Source organism: Phaethon aethereus (genome assembly GCF_964289735.1).
Source record: "Phaethon aethereus genome assembly, chromosome: 19".
Taxonomy (NCBI): domain Eukaryota; kingdom Metazoa; phylum Chordata; class Aves; order Phaethontiformes; family Phaethontidae; genus Phaethon; species Phaethon aethereus.
Genome location: NC_138595.1, coordinates 11,699,844 through 11,720,368, shown reverse-complemented (window position 1 = coordinate 11,720,368; position 20,525 = coordinate 11,699,844). Strand labels below are relative to the sequence as shown.

Genomic DNA, 20,525 nt, shown 5'->3' with positions numbered 1-20,525 from the left:
TAAGACAGATGTGCAGTCAGACAGTCATAATTCCTTGTTGTCCTGTCTTTTATGGGATATCAGAGTGAGGCTGTGGAGGCAAGTATGTCATAGAAGTTTGGGTTGGAAGGGACCTTTTAAGGCCATCTAGTCCAACCCCCTGCCATGAGCAGGGACATCTTCAACTTGATCAGGTTGCTCAGAGCCCCATCCAACCTGAGCTGGGATGGTTCTAGGGATGGGGCATTGACCACCTCTCTGGGCAACCTGGGCCAGGGTTTCACCACCTTTGTTGTGAAAAACTTCTTCCTTATATCCAGTCTAAATCTGCCCTCTTTTAGTTTAAAACCATCACCCCTTGTCTTGTTGCTACAGGCCCTGCTAAACAGTCTGTCCCCATCTTTCCTATAGGCTCCCTTTTAAGCACTGGCAGCTGCAGGAAGGTCTCCCCGGAGCCTCCTCTTCTCCAGGCTGAACAACCCCAACCCTCCCAGCCTGTCCTCCCAGCAGAGCTGCTCCAGCCCTTGGAGCATTGCTGGGGCCTCCTCTGGCCCTGCTCTGACAGGTCCATGTCTGTCCTGTGCCGAGGGCTCCAGAGCTGGACGCAGCACTGCAGGGGGGTCTCCCCAGAGCGGGGCAGAGGGGCAGAATCCCCTCCCTCGCCCTGCTGGCCACACTGCTCTGGGTGCAGCCCAGGACACGGTTGACCTTCTGGGCTACAAGTGCACATTGTCGGCTCCTGTCTAGCTTTTCACCCACCAGGACCCCCAAGTCCTTCTCAGCAGGGCTGCTCTCCATCCCTTCATCCCCAGCCTGTACCGATACTGGGGGTTGCCCTGACCCAGGGGCAGGACCCTGCACTTGGCTTTTTTGAACCTCATGAGGTTCACTTGGACGCATTCCTCGAGGTTGTCCAGGTCCCTCTGGATGGCATCCCGTCCTTCAGGTGTGTCAGCCACACCACTCAGCTTGGTGTCATCTGCAAACTTGCTGAGGGTGCACTCAATCCCGCTGTTTATGTCACTGATGCAGATATTAAAAGAGTACTGGTCCCAGTATGGACCCCTGAGGGATGCCACTTGTTGCCAGTCTCCATCTGGACATTGAGCCGTTGACCACTACCCTCTGGGTGTGACCATCCAACCAATTCAAATCTCTGCAGGTGATCTTAATTTTGCATCCATCTCCTGTTACTTGACTTGATGGAAATAAAGGCTGAGTTCTGTTTTACAGCTATTCTTTTCCCATATACTGCAGTTTCACTGCATTTCACAAAGTATTGTCAAAGGGCTTGAGACAGGTATTGGATTATTGCTGTCATTTTGTTTGGGCAGATGGATTCAGGAGTTCAAGGTGAATGCCAGAACCTCTCTTCCTGCTATAGTTATAGGTATTACATACTCTCTCCCTTGGGAAAGAGATGGCCTTTTAAAGAGCTTCTGAGGGTAAAGGTACACAATTCAAGGTGATGGTGCCTTCTGCACACTGAGTCTGAGCACAAAAATTGGCACAAGGTGGGGTGAGAACAGGAAATCATTCACATATATAAAATGATGATGATACAAAGGTAAATTCCACACTTTCTTTACCAAGTCTCATGCTATGTGGTGATGACTCCTTCATAGCTGCTAAAATCCAGCCCTTTTTTTCTGAGTAGTTCAATTTTTGGAACTTGCTGTCATGAGAAATAGTTGCAGGTGATGCTTAGTAGGGTTCTGAACGGGGCTCAAACCTTTACGTCGGCGTAGATAACTCCTGCGCTTTCATGAAGGGAATTGCTGGGTGTGAAAGTCCAACAGCGTGCAATACGACCGCTCCTGAGGGAGGACTGGGGAGCTCTGAGGCTGCCAGCTCCGAGGTTGCTTCTCTCAGGTGCCTGGTGATGCAAGGCTGTGGTGCCAGGCTGAGCTGGGTGGTGCATGCCTAGATGGGTTAAGCGCTGGGTTTCCTGTGTATTTACTACCCTTCTAGCTGTTTGTTTTTTGGGCTGAGAACCTGGGCTTGTTCTCCAAATTGCTTTTATGCAGCAGCAGAAGGCAGTGGTGGTTCTTAATGGATTTAATAACTAAGTGGACTTTTAAGTTGTACAGTTGTGGCATACTTTCCCTGTCCTCCAAAGTTACTCCCCTGCAATGTGTTTATCAGATAAAATGTGAAACCTAATGGGCATGTTTGTGGCCTGCAAGGCTGCTATTAATCACAGGGACACCATTTCTTAATGTAGATTATCTCCAACAGCTGGGAGGTTGTGATAAACTAGAAAGACAGATCAACCTAGACTTGTTACTAGGGAATGAAATGGCTTTATTAACCTTTATTTATAAACTGCAGGCATGAGTAATAGTAATAATAATATCCTAATTTTTTTTTGGTTGGGTTGGAAAGTAATCAAGTGGGCATATTTTGTTGACATGCTTTTGAGATTAACGTTCTTGTTTTCTAAAACAAAAAGTTTAATGACCCTGATGGTCACATTTGCAATGTAAGTACGGAGGAAGGGTATGTGTGAGAGAGCAAGACTGAGACTGAGTTTGCAGGAAACAAAGTATGTCCCAGAGAGCATGTTCAAGAAGTTTCTACTTCCTTCTATGTCCATTTGCCACAGGGGACGCTTCTGGATCCTTCTTGGTGCTCTTCCCTAAAAAGTCATCCTACGTTAGTCACTTTACCACCATGGGACTGTAAATCAGACTGCTCACAATGTTTCCCAAGAGCCTTTTGTGAGTGTGTGCCTGCTATGGAAGACCAAACCTTGCTGACACTGGGTAAAGAAACTTGTAATGAAGTTGGCTGGAGTTTTATTTGAAATGGAACAGTGAGTTTTAGGATTTACAAATTTAAGCTATAAGGTTTACAGACACTTACTGCAGCAACTTCTAGAATATGCAAGAATTGTTAGCTGTATTTTAGCCAAATTGAATAAGGCTGGGATACTTAGCTGTCAGATTTAGAAACAGCTAGAAATGATGTGCACATTTAGAGCTCTCCAAAAACTTTCTCTAACTTTTAATAGGCGAAAGATTCCTATAGGAAAAATATGCTCTTATCTGCAACAGCTCAGTCTCTGGGCTAGATTTTGACCTCTGCTACTCTGGCTCAGAATGCAGTGTGGGCCTGCATTTTAAAATAAGCTTTAAGAAATATCATTTAACTGCTTGGGGATTACTTCTGGCATTAAAATCTGGGTTTGTTATAGCAACAATTCATCCTTCCCCTTTCTTGTGTTCAAATTTTTCTTCTCTACCCCTAGCTATTGAAAAAAAAAAAAAAATTGCAATTCTTAAACAACATTACAAGAGGTCTTGAGGCTTCCCTTTTCTAGGTAAGTCTTGGGATTGCCCAATGAAAAAGTGGGGGAGGGAGGAGAAAAATAATGACTTTAAAGGTAACCTCTGGCTGGACATTCTGTCTTTGACATGTGGTATGATACTGGCTGCCTTGACGAGCCTTTGTAAAGGGCTTTGAGATCTATGAATGAAGACTCTTATTTTTGCCCTAGGTGGTAGATCCCATATCCCTTGCTGTTCTTTAGTCTGTTGTGAATTAGTAAATGAGTAGTGAAGCAGAGCTGATGGATATAAAAAATTCTGGAAGTCTGAAGTCCCCCTGAGTATTGAGTTCTCTATCTCTTCCGCCCCCCCCCCCCCCCCCCCCCCTTTCTTGACCACATCTGTTGTTGGAGATGATCAAGGTTTAGCCTGCAGCAGTCCAGCCCATCTGCTTACCATTTCTCACAAACTTTGTGTTGCATTTCTCAGGTATTTATTTTTCCTGTGCATTTTCTAAGGTTCTTGCCAGCTAAATAACACAGTTGAACAGAAGTCCACAAATCAATGCACAGAGTAATTACCAGCTGATGGTAATTACTGGGAGAAGCATGGAGGAAGTGGCCTGTTGAGGTCATTGCTGTATCTAAGGAGAGAGTAGCACAAGGTTGTCCTGTGGGAGTGCAGCATCTGTTGCCAAATAAATGTGGTGTTTGGGTAAGGTGTTACAAGGCACAGTAAGTGTGTCCATGTTCTGCTAGACAAACCCTGCAGATTGGTCATCCAGCAGTGCAGCTGGCAGTAAGCCTGTCCACACGTCTTCAACCAAACCTTCTTATTTGCTGTGACTGCCCAGTGCTTAGTAGTTTGTAAGTGGTTCTCAATTGCAAAAGCATGTGTCTTCATCTTGCTCAGTGTCCTGCCCCTCTGTGTGAAGGGCAGCACCAGTTATAGACAGTGGGAGCTGCTTTTTCCTGTTACAGGGTGAGCCACAATTTTGCTTCCTTTGCTGATACGTGGGCTGCCAAAGCAGCAAAGTATCTACCTTTCCTTGTTTGTGTCAGAGCTGATATTCTGACATCCCTCTCTTGCTGTTAGGTGCAGAGGCTTGGCATGAGATGGGGATTGCGTTTTGCTAGGTGATGTGGATATGCAGAAGAGATGGAGCCTCTTCTAAAATCCTTCTGAACAGAAGAGTATGGTGTAAGAGAATGGAAGTGGCATTATCTCAGCTCCACAGAAGGAGGTGGACACTGGAACATGCCATTAAACTGTTTTTTGTATTGCACAGACTACTTACACGTGTGCCAAACCATGCTGTGGATTTTTCTCGCAATGGCACAGTTAAGCTTTGGTGTGAGGAAATTACGTTCCTTTTTGCCGCTGGCATGGCAAGGCAGTTGGGGTCTGGATCTGTGCTAGCAAGTGATCCCCGTGCAGAGGGTCATTCTGACTCAGCTTGTTTTGGCTGGGTCCCTGTGATCAGCACTACCAAAACAACAGTGGGTTCATGGTTTTGGGAAGAGGAGTGCTGTTATATATCATCCACTGGAAGCAAGCGTGCAGAAGAGACCCAGGCGCGAAGCACAGGGCTTTGCTGGAAAAGCAGCTTGTGCGGTTGTGTGTGTGGAACTGTGCTGTGTCCCCCTTGAGAGGATGAAGCACTGAGTAATTTCTGACTTTTGGCCTGTAATTTTGGAAAGTGGGGCTTTGGGTCTTGAGGGATGCTCTGCAGGGCTCTTGGATATCTGTCTTGGTCTCTTTTCCTAATTGACTAGTTTACGTTATCTTACAGTCAGTGAAGATTGATTATGGTAGAAAACAGGCAATTTCCTTTTGATGTTAATAATGTATTCTTATGATAATCTCGTGGCCTCTCATCTAATCGTTCTGAAAAGCTGGTTGATGCATATCACTGGATGGGCTACAGACCAAAACTGTTAATTTGGGTGCTTGGAAGACTTGTATGCAGCTCCCACTCAGGGAGGAGGCAGGTGGAGAAGGTGCAAATAGGGACTTTCCCATGCCGCTCTCCAATGAGCGCTGGCTTCTGCTGGTGAGCTTGCATGTAGTTTTTGGCAAAAATGGTCTTCCTGGGAAGACTAACCGAAGTGGGGAGCTGGGCTTGGGACTCTCATGGCCCTTGGAAAAGTGTGGAGCTCTCCTGCTCGATGCTTCTCCTGGTGTTTCATAACCCATATTAACATTTTGTGGTTAGATGCTTTCCTGCATTACAAGGATTCTGAAGACCAGTGAAAGCTGCATCTCTACGGCAGGTACAAGAACTGGCTGCTTCTCCCTGATGCCTGACTTGGGTCAGTGCACCAGCATGCACTGGATGCCTGCCTTTCTCTGGAAGGCATTCAGGGTTTGTAATACAAAATAGTAGTTTGCAGTCCAGGCTGCTTCATTCCTTACAAGGGCCGTCTTTCCCACAACAAGTATTGCTACTAGGAAATATATCTCTAGCTGGTATTAGCTCAGATTGTCTGGAGGCTTCTTCAAACATAGCAAATGATTGCAGAATCAAAATTCATCGTACTTTTTTTTTTAAATGTGTGTATGGTGTTTTGACGACTTGAAAGATTGGTGTTGAAACAAAATGCCTTTCTTTAGTCCTAAACTGTAAGGAAAAGAAAGAAATGAAGCGGAGAAGGCTTTTACAGGGCCATTTAAAAAAAATCTGCAAAATATGGCAAGATGTTGTGAAAGGATGTGTGCTGCATCCTCTGTGTGAGAGAAAGCAGAACAGACCAAAGTGGAAAACCTTTCTGGTTTTAGGCTGTATGTTTCAGGGTACTTCATAAATCATGTTGTCTGGATTTTAGCTGTGATTACTGTAGACAGAAGAAAGGGATAAAAATGCGACTATATGGCCCAATTTTCAAATAGAAACTAGTCACTTTTGGTTGGAGACAGACACATTTTTAGTTTTGGTTTTGATTCTTTTGTTTTCTTTGGAAATCAGTCTTTATGGTGTGTGTAAGGAAGTTTCCCAAATCAAACAAATGTTGATGGAATCAAGCAGCAGCATGTGAAATGGAGTTGTGGTTTAATGACACCTTGTAAAAACCCTCCCTACAGCAAGGCAGTGATGTTATAGCTCAGTGAAGCAACCTTAAACCCCTCTGTAGCCCGGCAGGTATACTTTTAGAGTTGTGATCTGGGTTTGTTTTTTTTTTTTTGGTCCTTGAGGATTCTGCCTGATGTTGAACCTACAAGAAAACGGACACTGGTGGGATCACTTATCCTTCTGCATTTCACAGAAGACGTGCAGTGCCCTTTCCAACTAATTCAGCTGGATAGCAGCATAAGTCTTCTGTCATTACTTATCTGCATGAGTTTGGGCTTTAAAATGCTGTTGTACATGTCCAAAAATCTCAGCATTGACTTTTCAAATAAAAGAGAATGCAGGATTCCCTCTGGCGGGGCTGAGCTGCAGGTCTGTTTGAATAGCACCCTTTCTTGGGAGGCAGCTAGTACCTGCTGCCTCGGAATAACGCGAGGGAACCTCTGTTATTCTACAGCATAGTAAGGCAGATGTGGATGGAGAGTTCTTTCCAGCTTGGTATTGAAAATTCACAAAGGTTTCTATTCCATGGGAGAAAAAATAAAATAAATCTTCCTTTTGAGGTGGGTTTTTTGTTGGTATCAGTCAGAACTTCTCAGGGGCTTTCCCCATTTTTTAGGGATACTTCTCAAAAACACATGCCATGATTTTTGCTTTTGATCAAGCTACCTCCTATTTCAATCACGGCAAGGTAATGGATTGCCAAGCTCCCCATCTCTCAGCTGTCAGGCTTTCAACCCTTGTCTGCTTTTTGCTTCGTTTCAAGGCTTTTGTGCTTAACTGGGCAGTGATGTATGGAGTGGGTATGTAGCCTGTGATTATGTAGACTCTAGCAGCTATTTTTAATAAGATTTTCTTGCTGTTGGGGTGTTTGCTGGTTCACTGATTACTCAGTACAAGTTTCTAGTATTCATCTTTGTGCTTGCTCGCAAATGCTCAAAGCTATTTTTATTGGTGACTGACAGCAGTTAGAGTATCCCGTGTTGCTGTAAGATTGGCAGGGTGTTTCATCCGCAGACTGAGCAAATTGCACTTCCCTCTTACAGTTCGGTCGTGACAGTCAGAGCTTTGTACCTGGAGCAGGAAGGTCCCCACAGTGGACTAGCAGTCTTCTGCTCCTCTTCTGTTGTGTTCAAGAGTATCTTTGTGCAAGCCTGCTCCCTGTCCTGTTCTCTTAGTCTCCTGTGTTTTAGTCTTGCGGGATGGTTGCTTTGTAAGGAAATGAGTGCTGTTCCTGTGGGTAGCCTTTAAAAAAAAAAAAAACAAAACAAAACCCCAAAACCACCCTGTGTGGTTCTTGCCTGTAGTGGCACTGACAGCTGAGCCTAAACCAGGGGAAAAATTGTCATCTTTTCTAGCTGTCCTCTTGCTTCTGGAGTATTGCTTCCAGAACTCTGCTTGGTCTGAACTTTTAACTCTTCATTCACATAATTCATGAACTTTAATACTTCATTTAACAACTCCCATGGGAAAACGTTACTGATACTCTTTGCTGCCAGGCAGTCTTTCCCTGATAGCCTTGCCAACATTTTCCCTTAGTGCTGGTTTTGTTAGTCCTGGCTCCAGGCCCTGATGTATTACTGTTTTCTTAACGTTTATGCCTTTTGTTTGTTAAAAGATCCTGGAGCCTTATGATGGATGAGGCTGTAAATCATGACAAGGCTAGGGGTTCCCTCTTGTTTGACTACTGGGAGGTTAAGTAGGAAAGAAGTTCAGTCAAACTTGTGGATTTTCTGGGTGTCACTTTCCTTCCAGGAGTAAAAACTTCTCAGGGAGCATGTTCTTTTTCCAGCTGCGGCACATCAATAGAGACATGAGGCTGAAAAGGCTAAATTAAGGTAGTTTAGGGAATACTTTTTTTCAGGGAGTTTGTCTCTTTTCTTCTAACTTTCTCACCCTCGCAGTCTTAGTTTGAAGAGTGTTTGATGTAATAAAATGGAAAACACAGGGAGAGATGAGGCACCTTGACGTCCTGAAGAGAGCACTTCAAAGAGAAGTGCAGTAGCGCATCCTGTTGGTCGTATTTGGACGTGGCCGTGGATGAGCTTGGTAGGCATATCTGTAGGAAATCCTCTCAAACACTTGAACTGTGGTTTGTCAAAGGGGTAGCAACACGTCTGCCTTGGCCGCGAATGCTGAGGTTCTTGCATGTGTCTGTTGGATACCTTCTGCTCTTGATCCATCGAAAATGGGCTTCCCGTGCCTGTCCATATGTGTTGCCTGTGTGGCAATGAAAGGGAAGAGGATTTTTTTTTTTCCTTCACCTGTAGAGGAGGTGGTCCTAAGTCCTTACACATGAGGTTCAATTGCTTTTATTCAGATCTGCTTCAATGGCAGTAAGCAAAGAAAAAAACCTCCAGCAGGCTGCAGCAGGAGCTGTGCTGAGCCTTGAGGTACCAAGAAACAGGAATATATTTCTAGGTTTTCCTGTCTGTGGGTTCTCTCATTTGTGAATGCAGAGCAGAGGATGACTCTTCAGTTTTTTTGGCAGTGAAGTATTTCAAGGGCATGAAAATCTGGCTCTTGTCACTACTTGCTTGATTTGTTATGGAAAGACAGTAATTTGCCTTAGATTTACTACAGGGCTTTCTGCTAAATCACAAGAACTTGAGAAGTTTGCTCTGTGCAAAGTTAACTTTGTTCTCTCTACTCAAACTCTAAATAATAGATATGAAAGGTTTATTAAGCAAATAAGTAAAACTGCCGGGGCTGTGAATTCCATTTCCCACAAGAAGTATCTGAAGCCAATCACTTGCCAAACCGAACAAGTCAAGTATTGCAGTTTGGAGAAAAACAAATGATTATTTTGTTTACAGGCTTTCATGTCAGGATGAAAGCGGGCGGGAAATATCATCTCTGTGAGGGGAAAAATGATTATTGAAATAAATGTTTCTGCCCTGCCAGTAAGGCAATTTTATTTGTTCTTCTTATGTTTAGGTCCTTTCCTCAGATATTGCAGTAACAGGCACAGTAGACAGGTAGAAATGCAAACCCTTTAAATTCAGAAAAAATTTTTCTGTACCTGAAGGCTGTCTTGGATGGGATGTCGCGTTCGTACTTAAGTCAATCACTGCATTTTTAATATTATGATGTGCTCCATAATGCATATTTAGTTCTTCTGGGAGAATTAACCTGGCATGAGGTCGTAGAGGAACAGGCCAGGATGTGTCCACTTGTAAATCCCACGTAGCGTTTTGCTTTGAGTAGCTAACAAATCGGTGCTGAGATCGAGCCTTTCCTTTTCAAGTGGATAGCTGGGCCTAGTGCTGGGTTCAGTGACAGCTTGTGGGAGGAGAGCTCTTTTTTTTTAAAGATTTAATAGTTAAAAGATGAAGATTACACGTGAGGCTTTTCCAGTAATATTAATATTTTACTGTTGAAGCATCTTGCTGATAAATGAAGATCAAGTCTCAAGAAATGAGCTTGTCAACCCAACAGATGACAAGTACTTGGTAGAGCTAGCCTTTCAGGGAGTTTTGGTGTGTTACAGAAACCAGTGAAATCCTGCCTAAAAACTCAGCAAACGGAGTGAAAGTACGTAGGAGATGGAAACAGTTTTCACTTCAGTAAGGACCATGTTTTCTTACTGGTCATTAGAAAATGCCTTCCTGCACGACCTCCCTGCAACTGTGAGCACAGTTTTATTCAAAATGAGTAGGAAAGGTAATAACGCCTGTCCCTAAATGTTTTGCTTTCCTACTTCCTTCTCAAGTGCTTATTAGGAGCTCTGTTTTATCCTTGATCCTCAGAGTCTGTGGCGTTTTTAATTTTTTTTTTTTTGTACTAAGGCACCTTTATTTTATGAAGTTTTCCTCGGGTACAAAAGAAATCTGTGTATCTAGGAGAGGCTAAATTACCTTCCCTGTTTGTGAAGACGACAGTTTGGCAAGTCAAGAGCACTGGTTTCCTTAGTGATGCTGACAGTTGGTGGGTAGACTCAAACTGGAAGGGTTTGTATGAACTTCTTGATGTCTTTGGCACAAAAGAGGCTTGGATGTGAAATAGCCTTGGTTTTGTGAAAACAAAATGTCCTCTTTTCTTTTTTGTTGTTTATCCATAACTCCTTTAATATTTCAAAAAAGCCATAAAGGAGTGACAGATTACAAGTTGCATGAAATATCAAGGTAATTATTTACACTTTCATGCTGCTTTGTGCAGACACAAAACAATAAATACCCATAAAGTCTCAGAAGTGACACTTGTACAGCGGGGGATTCATGATGCCTTATGTGCTAGGGTTTGCTTCTCCTGCTTGTAACTTTATGCTAATACGTGCTGTTCCTGCATTTGGCTTTAAGAAAGCTCTGAGGGCTTAACTGTGTCTGTAAAGCAATGCCTGCTGGAAGCCAGGCTTAGATGGGATGCTGCAGCTCGTGTGCCTGGAGTTGACTGCGGGGCAGGGGGGAACAGACTTTTCTTGCCCGGCCTTTGATCACTGAATTTTGGTGGTGCACGTGGCTGCTGCCTTAAGTGACTTGTGGAGAGCACACCTTCTGCTCTGTCAGCTCCTGGGCTAAGGCCCTGTAGTGATGTGGGTTTCTTCCCTGACCTGTCCCAAATAATTGGGGCAATAGCTGCTTGGCGCTCCAGGCAATTGTGTGTCAGGCACAACACGGTTTGTTCCCTCTCGTTTGCGTTTTATAGAGGGATGAGTTTATTGTGCAATTGTGAAACAGTTGGACTCAAACCCTGGAGTCCCTCTCACTCTCGATGACAGTCAAAGACCTTGTTTCTTAAAATGTCCTAGAAAATTTTATTGCTATGCTAGTAGAAAAAAATGTAGTGCTGAATTGTTTTTTCTTTTTAAATTTACTGTCCTGAATTACCGAAGTGTCTGATGGGAGGAGAGATGAAATGCAGGATTACACAAATGCAAGAATTCCTGTGTGGGCACTTGCATCAGTTTTAAGTTTAGCAGGTCTGTGGCTCAACTGTGCCACAGTGTTGAAAACGTGATGCCTGAATCTAAATGGTTGTAACTTGCTGTCTTTAAACAGAGAGAACGTGAGCTTGAGGAAGGAGATGTTGGAGCCGGCTTGCCTCATGAGAATGCTGGGAGGAAAGAGGAGGGTGAAAAGAGAGAGATGATAACCCCGGCTCTGAGAGAAGCGCTCACAAAACAAGGTGAGGTTCTGCAAAGACCAGATGGTGGACCAGGCTTTGAAGTCTCAGTGGTAGACTTCTAACAGAGAAAGTGAAAGATGGTGTTCTTCATGTTCAAGATACTGCTCTGGACCCTCAGCCGTGGTAGTCTCTAACTAGAGGCAGGACAGGATTAGGCAGGGGCTGTTTGTACCTGATAGCTGCAGGAGAATAATCTAAAACAGAGTAATGCGTCTCAGCATAGCGCACGCTATAACGAGTGGAGAGCGTATCGGAACTCACCTCTAAATGCTGAGGCAGCTCGAGAGAGATGATGATCCCACATGCCTCTATCTCCCAGAGTGTGGGTTTCTCAAAGAATATTTAAAGATCAGCTTTGCATCTCTCTTTTGCTTCTTAGTCCCCTGCTTTTATTTCAGTTTTGAACTCTGATTTTGTTATTGAAAATTTATTTCCAGAAAAGGAAGTAGTTCAAACTTACTTTACCAATCCAGTAGATGATTGATCAGTAACTCTCCTATGAGCTGTAGAGAACAGTTTTAATGAATTTAATGCCTTTTTTAAAACAAAGGACAAGCGTGAGAAGAGCCAGACTGACAGACCTGCAGTTCAGAAGGCTCAGAGTGGCAGAGCCAGGAGAAGGGTGATGTAAGCTTCAGTTGAAGACTAAAGACAGTTTAGTCTGATTTCTTTTGTCTCTTGGGATGAGAGTGTGCTCAGTTTTCTTGCTTGCTAAATCAGTAGTATCTCTCCTGATGCTTCTGGGAACGTGCTTCTGGTTATTGCAGTGGAGGCACCTTGCTACAGAGCTGAAGTTCTAACCATGCCCTGTGTGAGTCCAGCAGCTGTGAAATCCCAACACCTTTGTTCCTCAGGATTTCAGCTGTCCTTTGGCCCGAGCTTTTGTGGGTGACTGGAGTTGTGTTCTGCCTGTCAAGTATCTGACATGTTTGGTCGTGGTTGTTTTTTTTTTTTTTCCTATTAACACAGCTATAAAATAAAGAGCCATTCTTTGAATTCATAGTCTGAAGGAATAAAGCAAAGGCTTATCAAGGAGTGGCAGTGACTTTGCCACCTCTTCATGTCCATAGTGGTGCTGCTGCTCGCTGGAACCAGTGGAGGGATCACAGGAGGCTGGTTCAATGCATCTTTTCAGCTTCAATTCTGAAGGCTCTAATGTGGTGGCAGTTACACTGCAGCGTGCTGCAGAGCAGCTGGAGCACTGTTACAACCTTTTTTATTTATTCAGTTACTACTGTCTGTGTTTGATCCAGAAGTCTAATTGTTTTATCTGCCTGCAAGGAAGGTCGGGGAAAGGTGGATTTGGCTAGCAGGCCTGGGGGAGTGGGCTGCTGGAGACATGGCTGTCTAGAAATGGGCAGTGGGGAGGTAAGCACACTTCTCTACTGCAAGTACCCTGTTTTGGGAGGTCAGAGGGGCTACTGACTCCATGGAAGGGTGCACCAAGGCCCTCAGACATTTCCGTTTTTTCTTTGGCACGCAGGAACCCCAGGTTGTGCCCACCCTATGGCTCTGGCTTCTGAGGGGAGGAGTGGGTGGTTTTTGGCATGCTGCCCTGACTCTTTTGCGGGGCAGAGCCTTGTGCTGGCTCTGCGCTGTGCCGTGGTAGTCGCCGGAGTGTTTTGCACTGGCTCGCTTTCTGACCCAGCCTGTCCTGGTTCAGTTTTGGGGAATGAATGAAACTGGTTTTCTAATGGTAAATAAAAAGTGGTCATTTGGAAAATGAAAACAGTGCTGGAGGGAAGGTCACCTTCCTGCCATAATTTTTCTGACACAAAGGCAAGCTCCCCTGAGAACCTGGATTTCCTTGTGGTGTTCCAGGGACAGGAGTTCATTATCCAGATAAGTAGGTACGCATTTCTCCCTTCCTTCGACGATTGGGGTAGAGCCAGTGTTGGATCAAGTGGTAGGATCTAATTACATAAATGTGCAGTTTCAAAGACTTAAAACTATTGTGTCTGTATCCTCAGTTACAACTGCCTCTCGCTGGCACAACCTTCCCCTCCTTTCCTCTGCTGCTCACCTAATTCTTTAATGGTTACTCAACAGTGAAGAAGAGAAGCTTCCTTTCTTTTTTTGTGTCATACAACTTTTTTTTTCCTGCAAATAACACACCAAGACAGGCTTATGTGGCTATAAAAATAAAACAACTCCCTCCTTCCCTCAGCACCATTCCCCCGAAAATAACAAGTGCAATGTAGTCAAAAGATAATCTAATTTATTTAGCAACAACCGGTTGCTTTGCGTGTAGATTCAGTGTCTTTTCAAGATTATCCCTGAGGGCGTAATTAGCCCAAGAGGAGGAAAAAACAGTACTAGTGATTGAGGAGAAAGCTGTTCTTTTAAATTGTAGTTGCGTAACAGAAGTTTGCCCTTGAACAGCATTTCTTCAGGCTATTGTAATGCTCACTCATTTTATTTTGATTCGCCTTCAGACAAATTTACCTTCCTGTAGGTAAACTGAATATTGCTCAAACAATGTTTTTATTTTAGAATGGGTATTGAATTTCAGCTAAATACAGCGTCACCTATTAGGTTGTAGTTGCCCTTGTAGCTGCCTGGTTGCAAATACCTTTACAAAAGGTGCTCTGTAATAGTAGCTTTTTAACGTCATAGCCAGTCTTGTGTTGTGAAAAAACACCGATTCCCTTTCCATCAGTGTTCAGTCTTGCATAAAATACAAATACAGCACAAACTGTTCAGTGCCTCCAAGTAACAAATATGGGGGGGTGCACAGAGAGGCTGACTGTTGCAATATTTGGCTGTGTGTTATTTGCAGTGGTACCATTTTGCTGTGTTAATACTTTAGTAATTTCATCTGTTTAGGTAGCTGTCATAAAATAAACTGAAAATGGAAGCAAACTTCTCATATGAGTATTTGCTATGGTGATTAGTACATACAGCCCAACATGTTTGCGTTTGCTTTCTGCGGTTGCTTGTAGATTCTTGGAACAATCTCTGTTGGGCTGAAAGGTTTTTTTTTGCTTGGCCTGGGTACCAGGAGGATTTTGTACATGGTGAAGTTTGCATTTCCAGAGCTCCTGATTTATTCAGCAAGTGCATTTAAATCCTTCTTTAGCTTTAGAGGGAGTCTCAACCTGCTTTTTAGTAGGAAAGGTGACTCTAAAAAAACCCAGTGTGAATACGGGGAGGGGTTCTTTTGTGTCCCCTGTATCAGCTGTGCTTATTTTACAAGTGAAAATACTGACTTTTACACTTTCCTGCTGCTATAAAGTCAGTACAGCAATAGCACAAAGACCTGTGCTCTGTTTGGGTTGTTAACCAAGTCTTAAGCAGTCTTTGATTTGCCAAATGTTTTATTGCTGGTGATGGTCAGACTGAAAGCCAAGCAAACTGTCGTGCCGAATACGTAAGTAAAGGCAGGCAGTTGGGGGAATTGTGGTTTTACTGCAGCTGGCCTCCTGAACTATTTGGAGGTCAAACAAGATGTCCCACAGTGACAGCCAGCTTCATCCCGATCAAGCTACAGCTGTATTTAGCGGTGCTTCAGGTCATCTTCGATGTGCTTCTCTTAAATGTGCAGGAATACAAAAGAGGAAAAAAAACAAATTCAAAACCCTGAAGAGCTAATTGTTTGCTTAAGAGATTCCAAAGACCTGGATTTCTTCAGCCGCTCGTATTGTGTATTTCCAACATGCTCTTTGCTTTGTAGTCTTCTGCTGTAGCACTACTAAGTAAAACTGTGCTTTTCGTGGTGGGCAGCGCAATGAGAATGGGTTAATGATACCCAAAGACTGACCCCACTGACATTGTATGAATTATTCTGTTCTGTCTCTGCTGCCACTGTGCAGGTTTGCTACAGTCCAGTTGGATTGTTTTGTCCTTACTGGTTAAGTGAACCTACAATTTAGCACCAGACTGTCCAGGATACCTCTATTTTACTTGTATCCGAAGGCAGGTGGTATTAGGAGGCAGCTTGTATTGGAAACAGTATGGGCTGCTTCAGTAACCACTTATTTTCATGCTTTGACTTTGTGGTTGATATAAAGAAATACTTTGATCGATGTGCATACACACTGAAAAACAATCAAGAGGCTGACAAAAAAAAAAGAGAACTGGGCTTTTCAAGTGCTTGCCAACCTTGTTTGAGTTTAGGTTTTTAAAAGCACTTGGTGGCTTTTGCTGTCCATTCTTGGACTGAGGTTTCCAGTGCCTGCAGCTCTGAGCTCTTCCGACCATCTCAGCTTGGCTCACTGTGCTGAGCTTTGAGTGTCCAGACTTTGGAAACTGTTTGGAAACGATACCCACTGTTCAAAGACGCTGCACGGAGCTTGGTGCTGCCAGATGTATGCTTTTGCAGGCTGTGCGCTAAAATGCTTGCGTGCATCTTTGGGATTTGGCACGCTTTACGTATGGCTGTTAAACTCCAGGTGGCACTAGCAGCTCGCAGCTGGGTCGGGGATTAGTCACACTGGTGCAGTCCCTGAAAGGTACCACAGAATTCAAATATTGGCCATGGGAAGATTAAAAATTAGTTTGCAAAATAGCAAATGATTCTTACTAAGCAGAATAAATACAAAGACTGAAACCGGGGAAAGTTAAGCCTGCTAAACTTTCTTGCAGCTCCTTAGAAAATGTCTGTGTAAATAAACAGTGAATATGCAGTTAAAGGGGAAGAATCCAGGAAGCAGAAGATGCTGAAGTCCCACGGCGTGGAGGCTGCCAAGAGCTGGTGGTGAGCTGACTGCAATACTAATTTGCTGGTGCAGATGTAGCAGCTTATCAGGAGCAGAGTAGATGGTGAAGGCTTGGTTTTGTGAGCCTGATTCTTCCCTTGTGTACTTACTGGAGCTGGTGGAATTATTGCATGTATAATAGAGGCAAATAAGCATAAATGCATATATATTTGCAGTGCATCCATTTTTTTTAAGCTTTTGGAAGGGCTTTGGAGAGTATTGGTCTTTTGAAATTAAGTCTATTAAGCTGGAACAAAATACAAGATATATTCAGGCAAGGATAAAATTTACTGTCCTTTCTCCATAACATGACAATCTCCCCCAGCAAGGGGACAGTTTATACAAATGGAAATGTGGAGGAAGAAATGTGCCCAGAATGACTGAAGAAGATAATCAATAAAACACAAAACAAAAAAAAAAAAAGATTTTTTGTTTGTAGCAACTTGTAGTTCTGTCTCTTTACGCATATGTTCTGTGTACTTGAGTTGTGCAGGCTGCCTGCCTTCTTCAACTTGAAACTTCTCAGCCAAAGACGATGCTGATGTACAGTTCTTAAAGATGTTACATTTCTGCAGATTTCTTGAATTTTCCTATGAATAAAGAGAGACCGAGACTCTTTTCCTCACTGAATGACGTGACCTCGGAGTTACGACCCACCCTGTTTGGCCGGCTGGTTACTGCCAGTTGGCAAGGATGGGTCTCTAGGCTCGGCACGCATTTGCTGTCTCCTACCCAGCCCTCAGGCCAGCCAAAACAGATGGAGGATGTGGGGGGAGCTGGAGATCTGCGGCAGGGCTCGGAAGGCACTGGAGGCACCCAAAGGTCCCCTGTGGGCGAGTGTGAGGGGAAAGCCCAGGGTCCTGACAGTGGAGCTGTTGCTCTGGCCCTGCAGGGAAGCTGAGGCAGCGCAGGGCATGTGTTTGTAGGAAATTGGCTCTTCTGAGATGGCCTCATTGTGTTTTCTTTTTTTCCTGCTTGCTTTACAGCCTGCATGTGACTTGCACGTGCTTTCTTCCTCAGGGGAGCTTATGTCTTCCCAACCTCCCAGTCAGGGGCCAAGGGATCCTTTTGCTGTAAAGAACATTTGAGGGGCCTTTATCTTGAGTGCAGTGTCTGAGAGCAGTTGGAAGGTGGCTTCTGGAGATGGCTGCTTAGTTCTGTTTCCTTAGGATTGTTCTGGTGGGTAGTGATAGATGTTTGCTTGCCAGGGAGCAGCTGTTCTCCTCTTGGCATGGCAAAGCCAATGTGGAAGTCAGTGAAACTACTTGGGCTGAGGAATGGACATCTTTTCTCCATCTTGCCTGGGGTGAGAGAAGGTCTCAAGAACTTGCAGTTGATTTGGGGGATGGATTAAAATGGAATGAGCTGCTGTGTTGATGCCCATGGCCTCACTTCCATAAGACATGCTTTGCTGTGGTTGCTACTAGTGGAGGTCACCAACGTGACATGTTTGTGGCAGCTCAGCAAATGGTCTGGCTTACCAAGTTGCTCTTTGTCAAAGGTGCCAGATACAGAAAGCTTTTCTTTTGTTTTTTCTTCAGTACTAGTTGATATAGGTGAAAATATCAGTGTTCTCTGTGGCTGTTTTTGTCAAAGGCATAGTGTGACAAGAAATTATGCATTTGACTATTGGAGGTTTGATACTCCTACTGCCCAGGCAGTTCTGCAAAGGAAAATGTGCTCTTGGATTAAAATGAGCATCTGGGTTTAAGTGAAAAACCAGATTTTAAGGATTTTTTAGCTATTTTATGATCAGCTGTGTTGAGGCTGGAATTTACTACAGCTACTGGCATTCCCATCCTTGAACTTTGCCGGTCTCATTTTCTTGATGCTAGGTTAGGTTTGGTTTGCCTGCTGAAGCAGCTGCATTTCTTTCACTAGCTTTAGTAGGCTTTTACTACGAGTTAAAAATGCTCAAGATGCTCTTCGTTTTGTGTACGATGAGAGGGATCTGAAGTAGCATTTCAGCAGCTCCACTGAAAGACCAAACTTTCCATTCATTTTGGAACGACAGTGTTCTTGCAGGTACAGTCCTGTAACCCTTCCTCGTGTCCTCACTCCTGCTTTGAGTTCATGGAAACAAATCTTTCCACAAATCACAAGCCTTTTGTACTTTTTCAGAGCACTTTCTTCTTTTTGAAAAAAAGAGAAAACCCAAAGAGTAGGTCTTGATGGGCTTGGCAAGTGTTTCTTGAAGATTGAGCAATACGAGGAATGAAACTGGAGGATTCTTCTGTTGTGCTTGAGCAATCTGAAAAATGCTACTGCCCGGATACCATTTCTTTCTATTTTGGTATAAAATGCTGATATAATTTGAACAGGTTCCTTTCACCAATGGCATTTGCTGGGTGGTTTTTTGTTTGTTTTTTCGTACTAATTTTCTAGCTTTAGTCGGAACATTGTCTTTTGGGTGGTGGCTCAACTGCAGCAATTGTGTTACGGCTTTGAAGTGGTCCTTAGTGGTGGTGATGGATTACTGCTGTGTCGCTGACCTTCGGCTCTGGCCCTTTTAAACTGCACTCTTGCGAAGTGGCAGGAAATTGGAAACTTTTTTTTCCCTGTAAACGTTCTCCTAGTGTGAAGTTCTCCTTTCGGCACTGAGTTGCAGCTTTAATGGATAATTATTGCTTCAAACCAGAAGGCTTTTATTTAAGGACATTGCTTGATAGAACCGCACTGATTTGCCAGCTGTATATTACTCTTCTCAGAAGAAAAGCCTTCTGAAAGTTACTTGAGTTTGTGAAGCACAGTGTGACATCAGATTGGCTTTTAGCAAGCTCATGGTGACTGCACTTTTAGAGAAGGGTGGCTAAGTCTTTTTTTTGTACATTTTGGGGATTTTTCAACCACTGATTTACTTCATTCTTTCATAATTAAATCTTTCCCTTTGTGCTTTCAAAGTCTTCTTTTGAAGCAAGCTTTTGGTGGTGTTGAGATCTGAACTGGAAGGTGTCTTTGGGTTTTCTTCTGGATGTCTTGCCACATCTGAATAGTCAGCAGTCTTTGAAAGCTATTTGGTATGGATGTATTACAGATGCATTTTTTTAGACTGTGCAGATACCATGACACTGCTGCTGATATGGACAGTTGTACTTGCAGAAATTTATCTGTTCTGCTTTTAAAATTAAAATGAGATAATTGCTCACATATGCACCTAATTCATCCACATTCAGGAGCTTAGACTTGTTATGAATATGGCACTGGTAAACTAGCAAAACCACAACCAGAATATCTTAAGATCCTGGAACATGACATGGGTATATAGATAGCAGTGTCCTGTGTCGATGGCTGAGAGCTCAGTAGAGTCCCTCAATGAATTCTTTGAATTTCAGAGAATGGACTTTTAAAACTATTATTTACATGATAGAGTTGAAATGCTGCAATGTAGTTTTAAATGGCTGTAGAACAGTTTTGCCCCAGACAATGGAACAGTCACCATCTGTGACACTGGCCGTCTCTTTGGTTAAAAGTCTGTCTGTGGTCTATTAAACTCCAGTTGGATTGTCAGGGTGAGCAATCACCAAGTGTTTATCAGCCTAGTGTTATTGCCTGATAGCACTCATTTTACCCAAATGCTTGTTTAGAAGCTTAATTCATGTCCCGTAGTAGTAAAAAATGACACTTAATTTCAGTGAAGTTTGGCAGGCTTCTAGGTCATTCAAAATTTATCATCTAGAGCAGGATGAACTAACACACAGACTTCAGATTAGATGTTCTGCTGCCTTTAGTCAGGAGTTGAGCTGATTACTATGAGTGTGCTTATAATTTAAGGAATTCTTTGAATATTAGGCTGTAGGAATAATAAATGGATTGGTTCTGTTCAGCCTTAGTATCTGAAGATACATAGAATCATAGAATAGTTTGGGTTGGAAGGGACCTTTCAAGGCCATCTAGTCCAACCTCCCTGCAATGAGCCAGGACTTCTTTAACTAGAGCAGGTTGCTCAGAACCTTGTCCAACCTGACCTGGGATGTTTCCAGGGATGGGACATCGACCACCTCTCTGGGCAACCTGGGTTTCACCACCCTCACTATGAAAAATTTCATCTGTATGGACTGTGAGCAGAGTCCAGTCCAGACAACGTGCTGTATTGTGTGGAAGGTGGTATATCCAAGTATTCACTTAAAGTTATTGCTCACAAGTAATATGCCTTAAAAACAAAGAAGTGAATGTGTTCATGGTGAGTCCTGGCATACGTAGGCCATCGGTAAGATTTGATTCAACCACCATTGCTTTGGCAGAGCCACAGTGAAATTGTGGCAAAGCTGATGGAAGAGATGGGCTTGCCTGAGCTTTCAAAAGGGTTGTTCAGCAGAAGCTGTGTTGTGGAAACAGAACTGAGAAGACCCTCAGACTGGTTCTTGAACACGTTTTCTCACATGTTTGATT

General features: G+C 43.6%; 1 protein-coding gene across 2 annotated transcripts in view; it reads left to right on the top strand.

Annotated features, from left to right (window-relative positions):
- Positions 1-20,525, top strand: part of LOC309411897 (S-adenosyl-L-methionine-dependent tRNA 4-demethylwyosine synthase TYW1-like) — a gene marked incomplete at both ends in the record, with an annotated part of 106,706 nt that overhangs the window by 8,195 nt on the left and 77,986 nt on the right. For both annotated transcript variants that reach the window (XM_082008663.1, XM_082008662.1), the window contains one exon: positions 11,313-11,439. In XM_082008663.1, the coding sequence (XP_081864789.1) occupies positions 11,313-11,439 (127 nt within the window). The remainder of the gene's footprint in view (positions 1-11,312; positions 11,440-20,525) is intronic.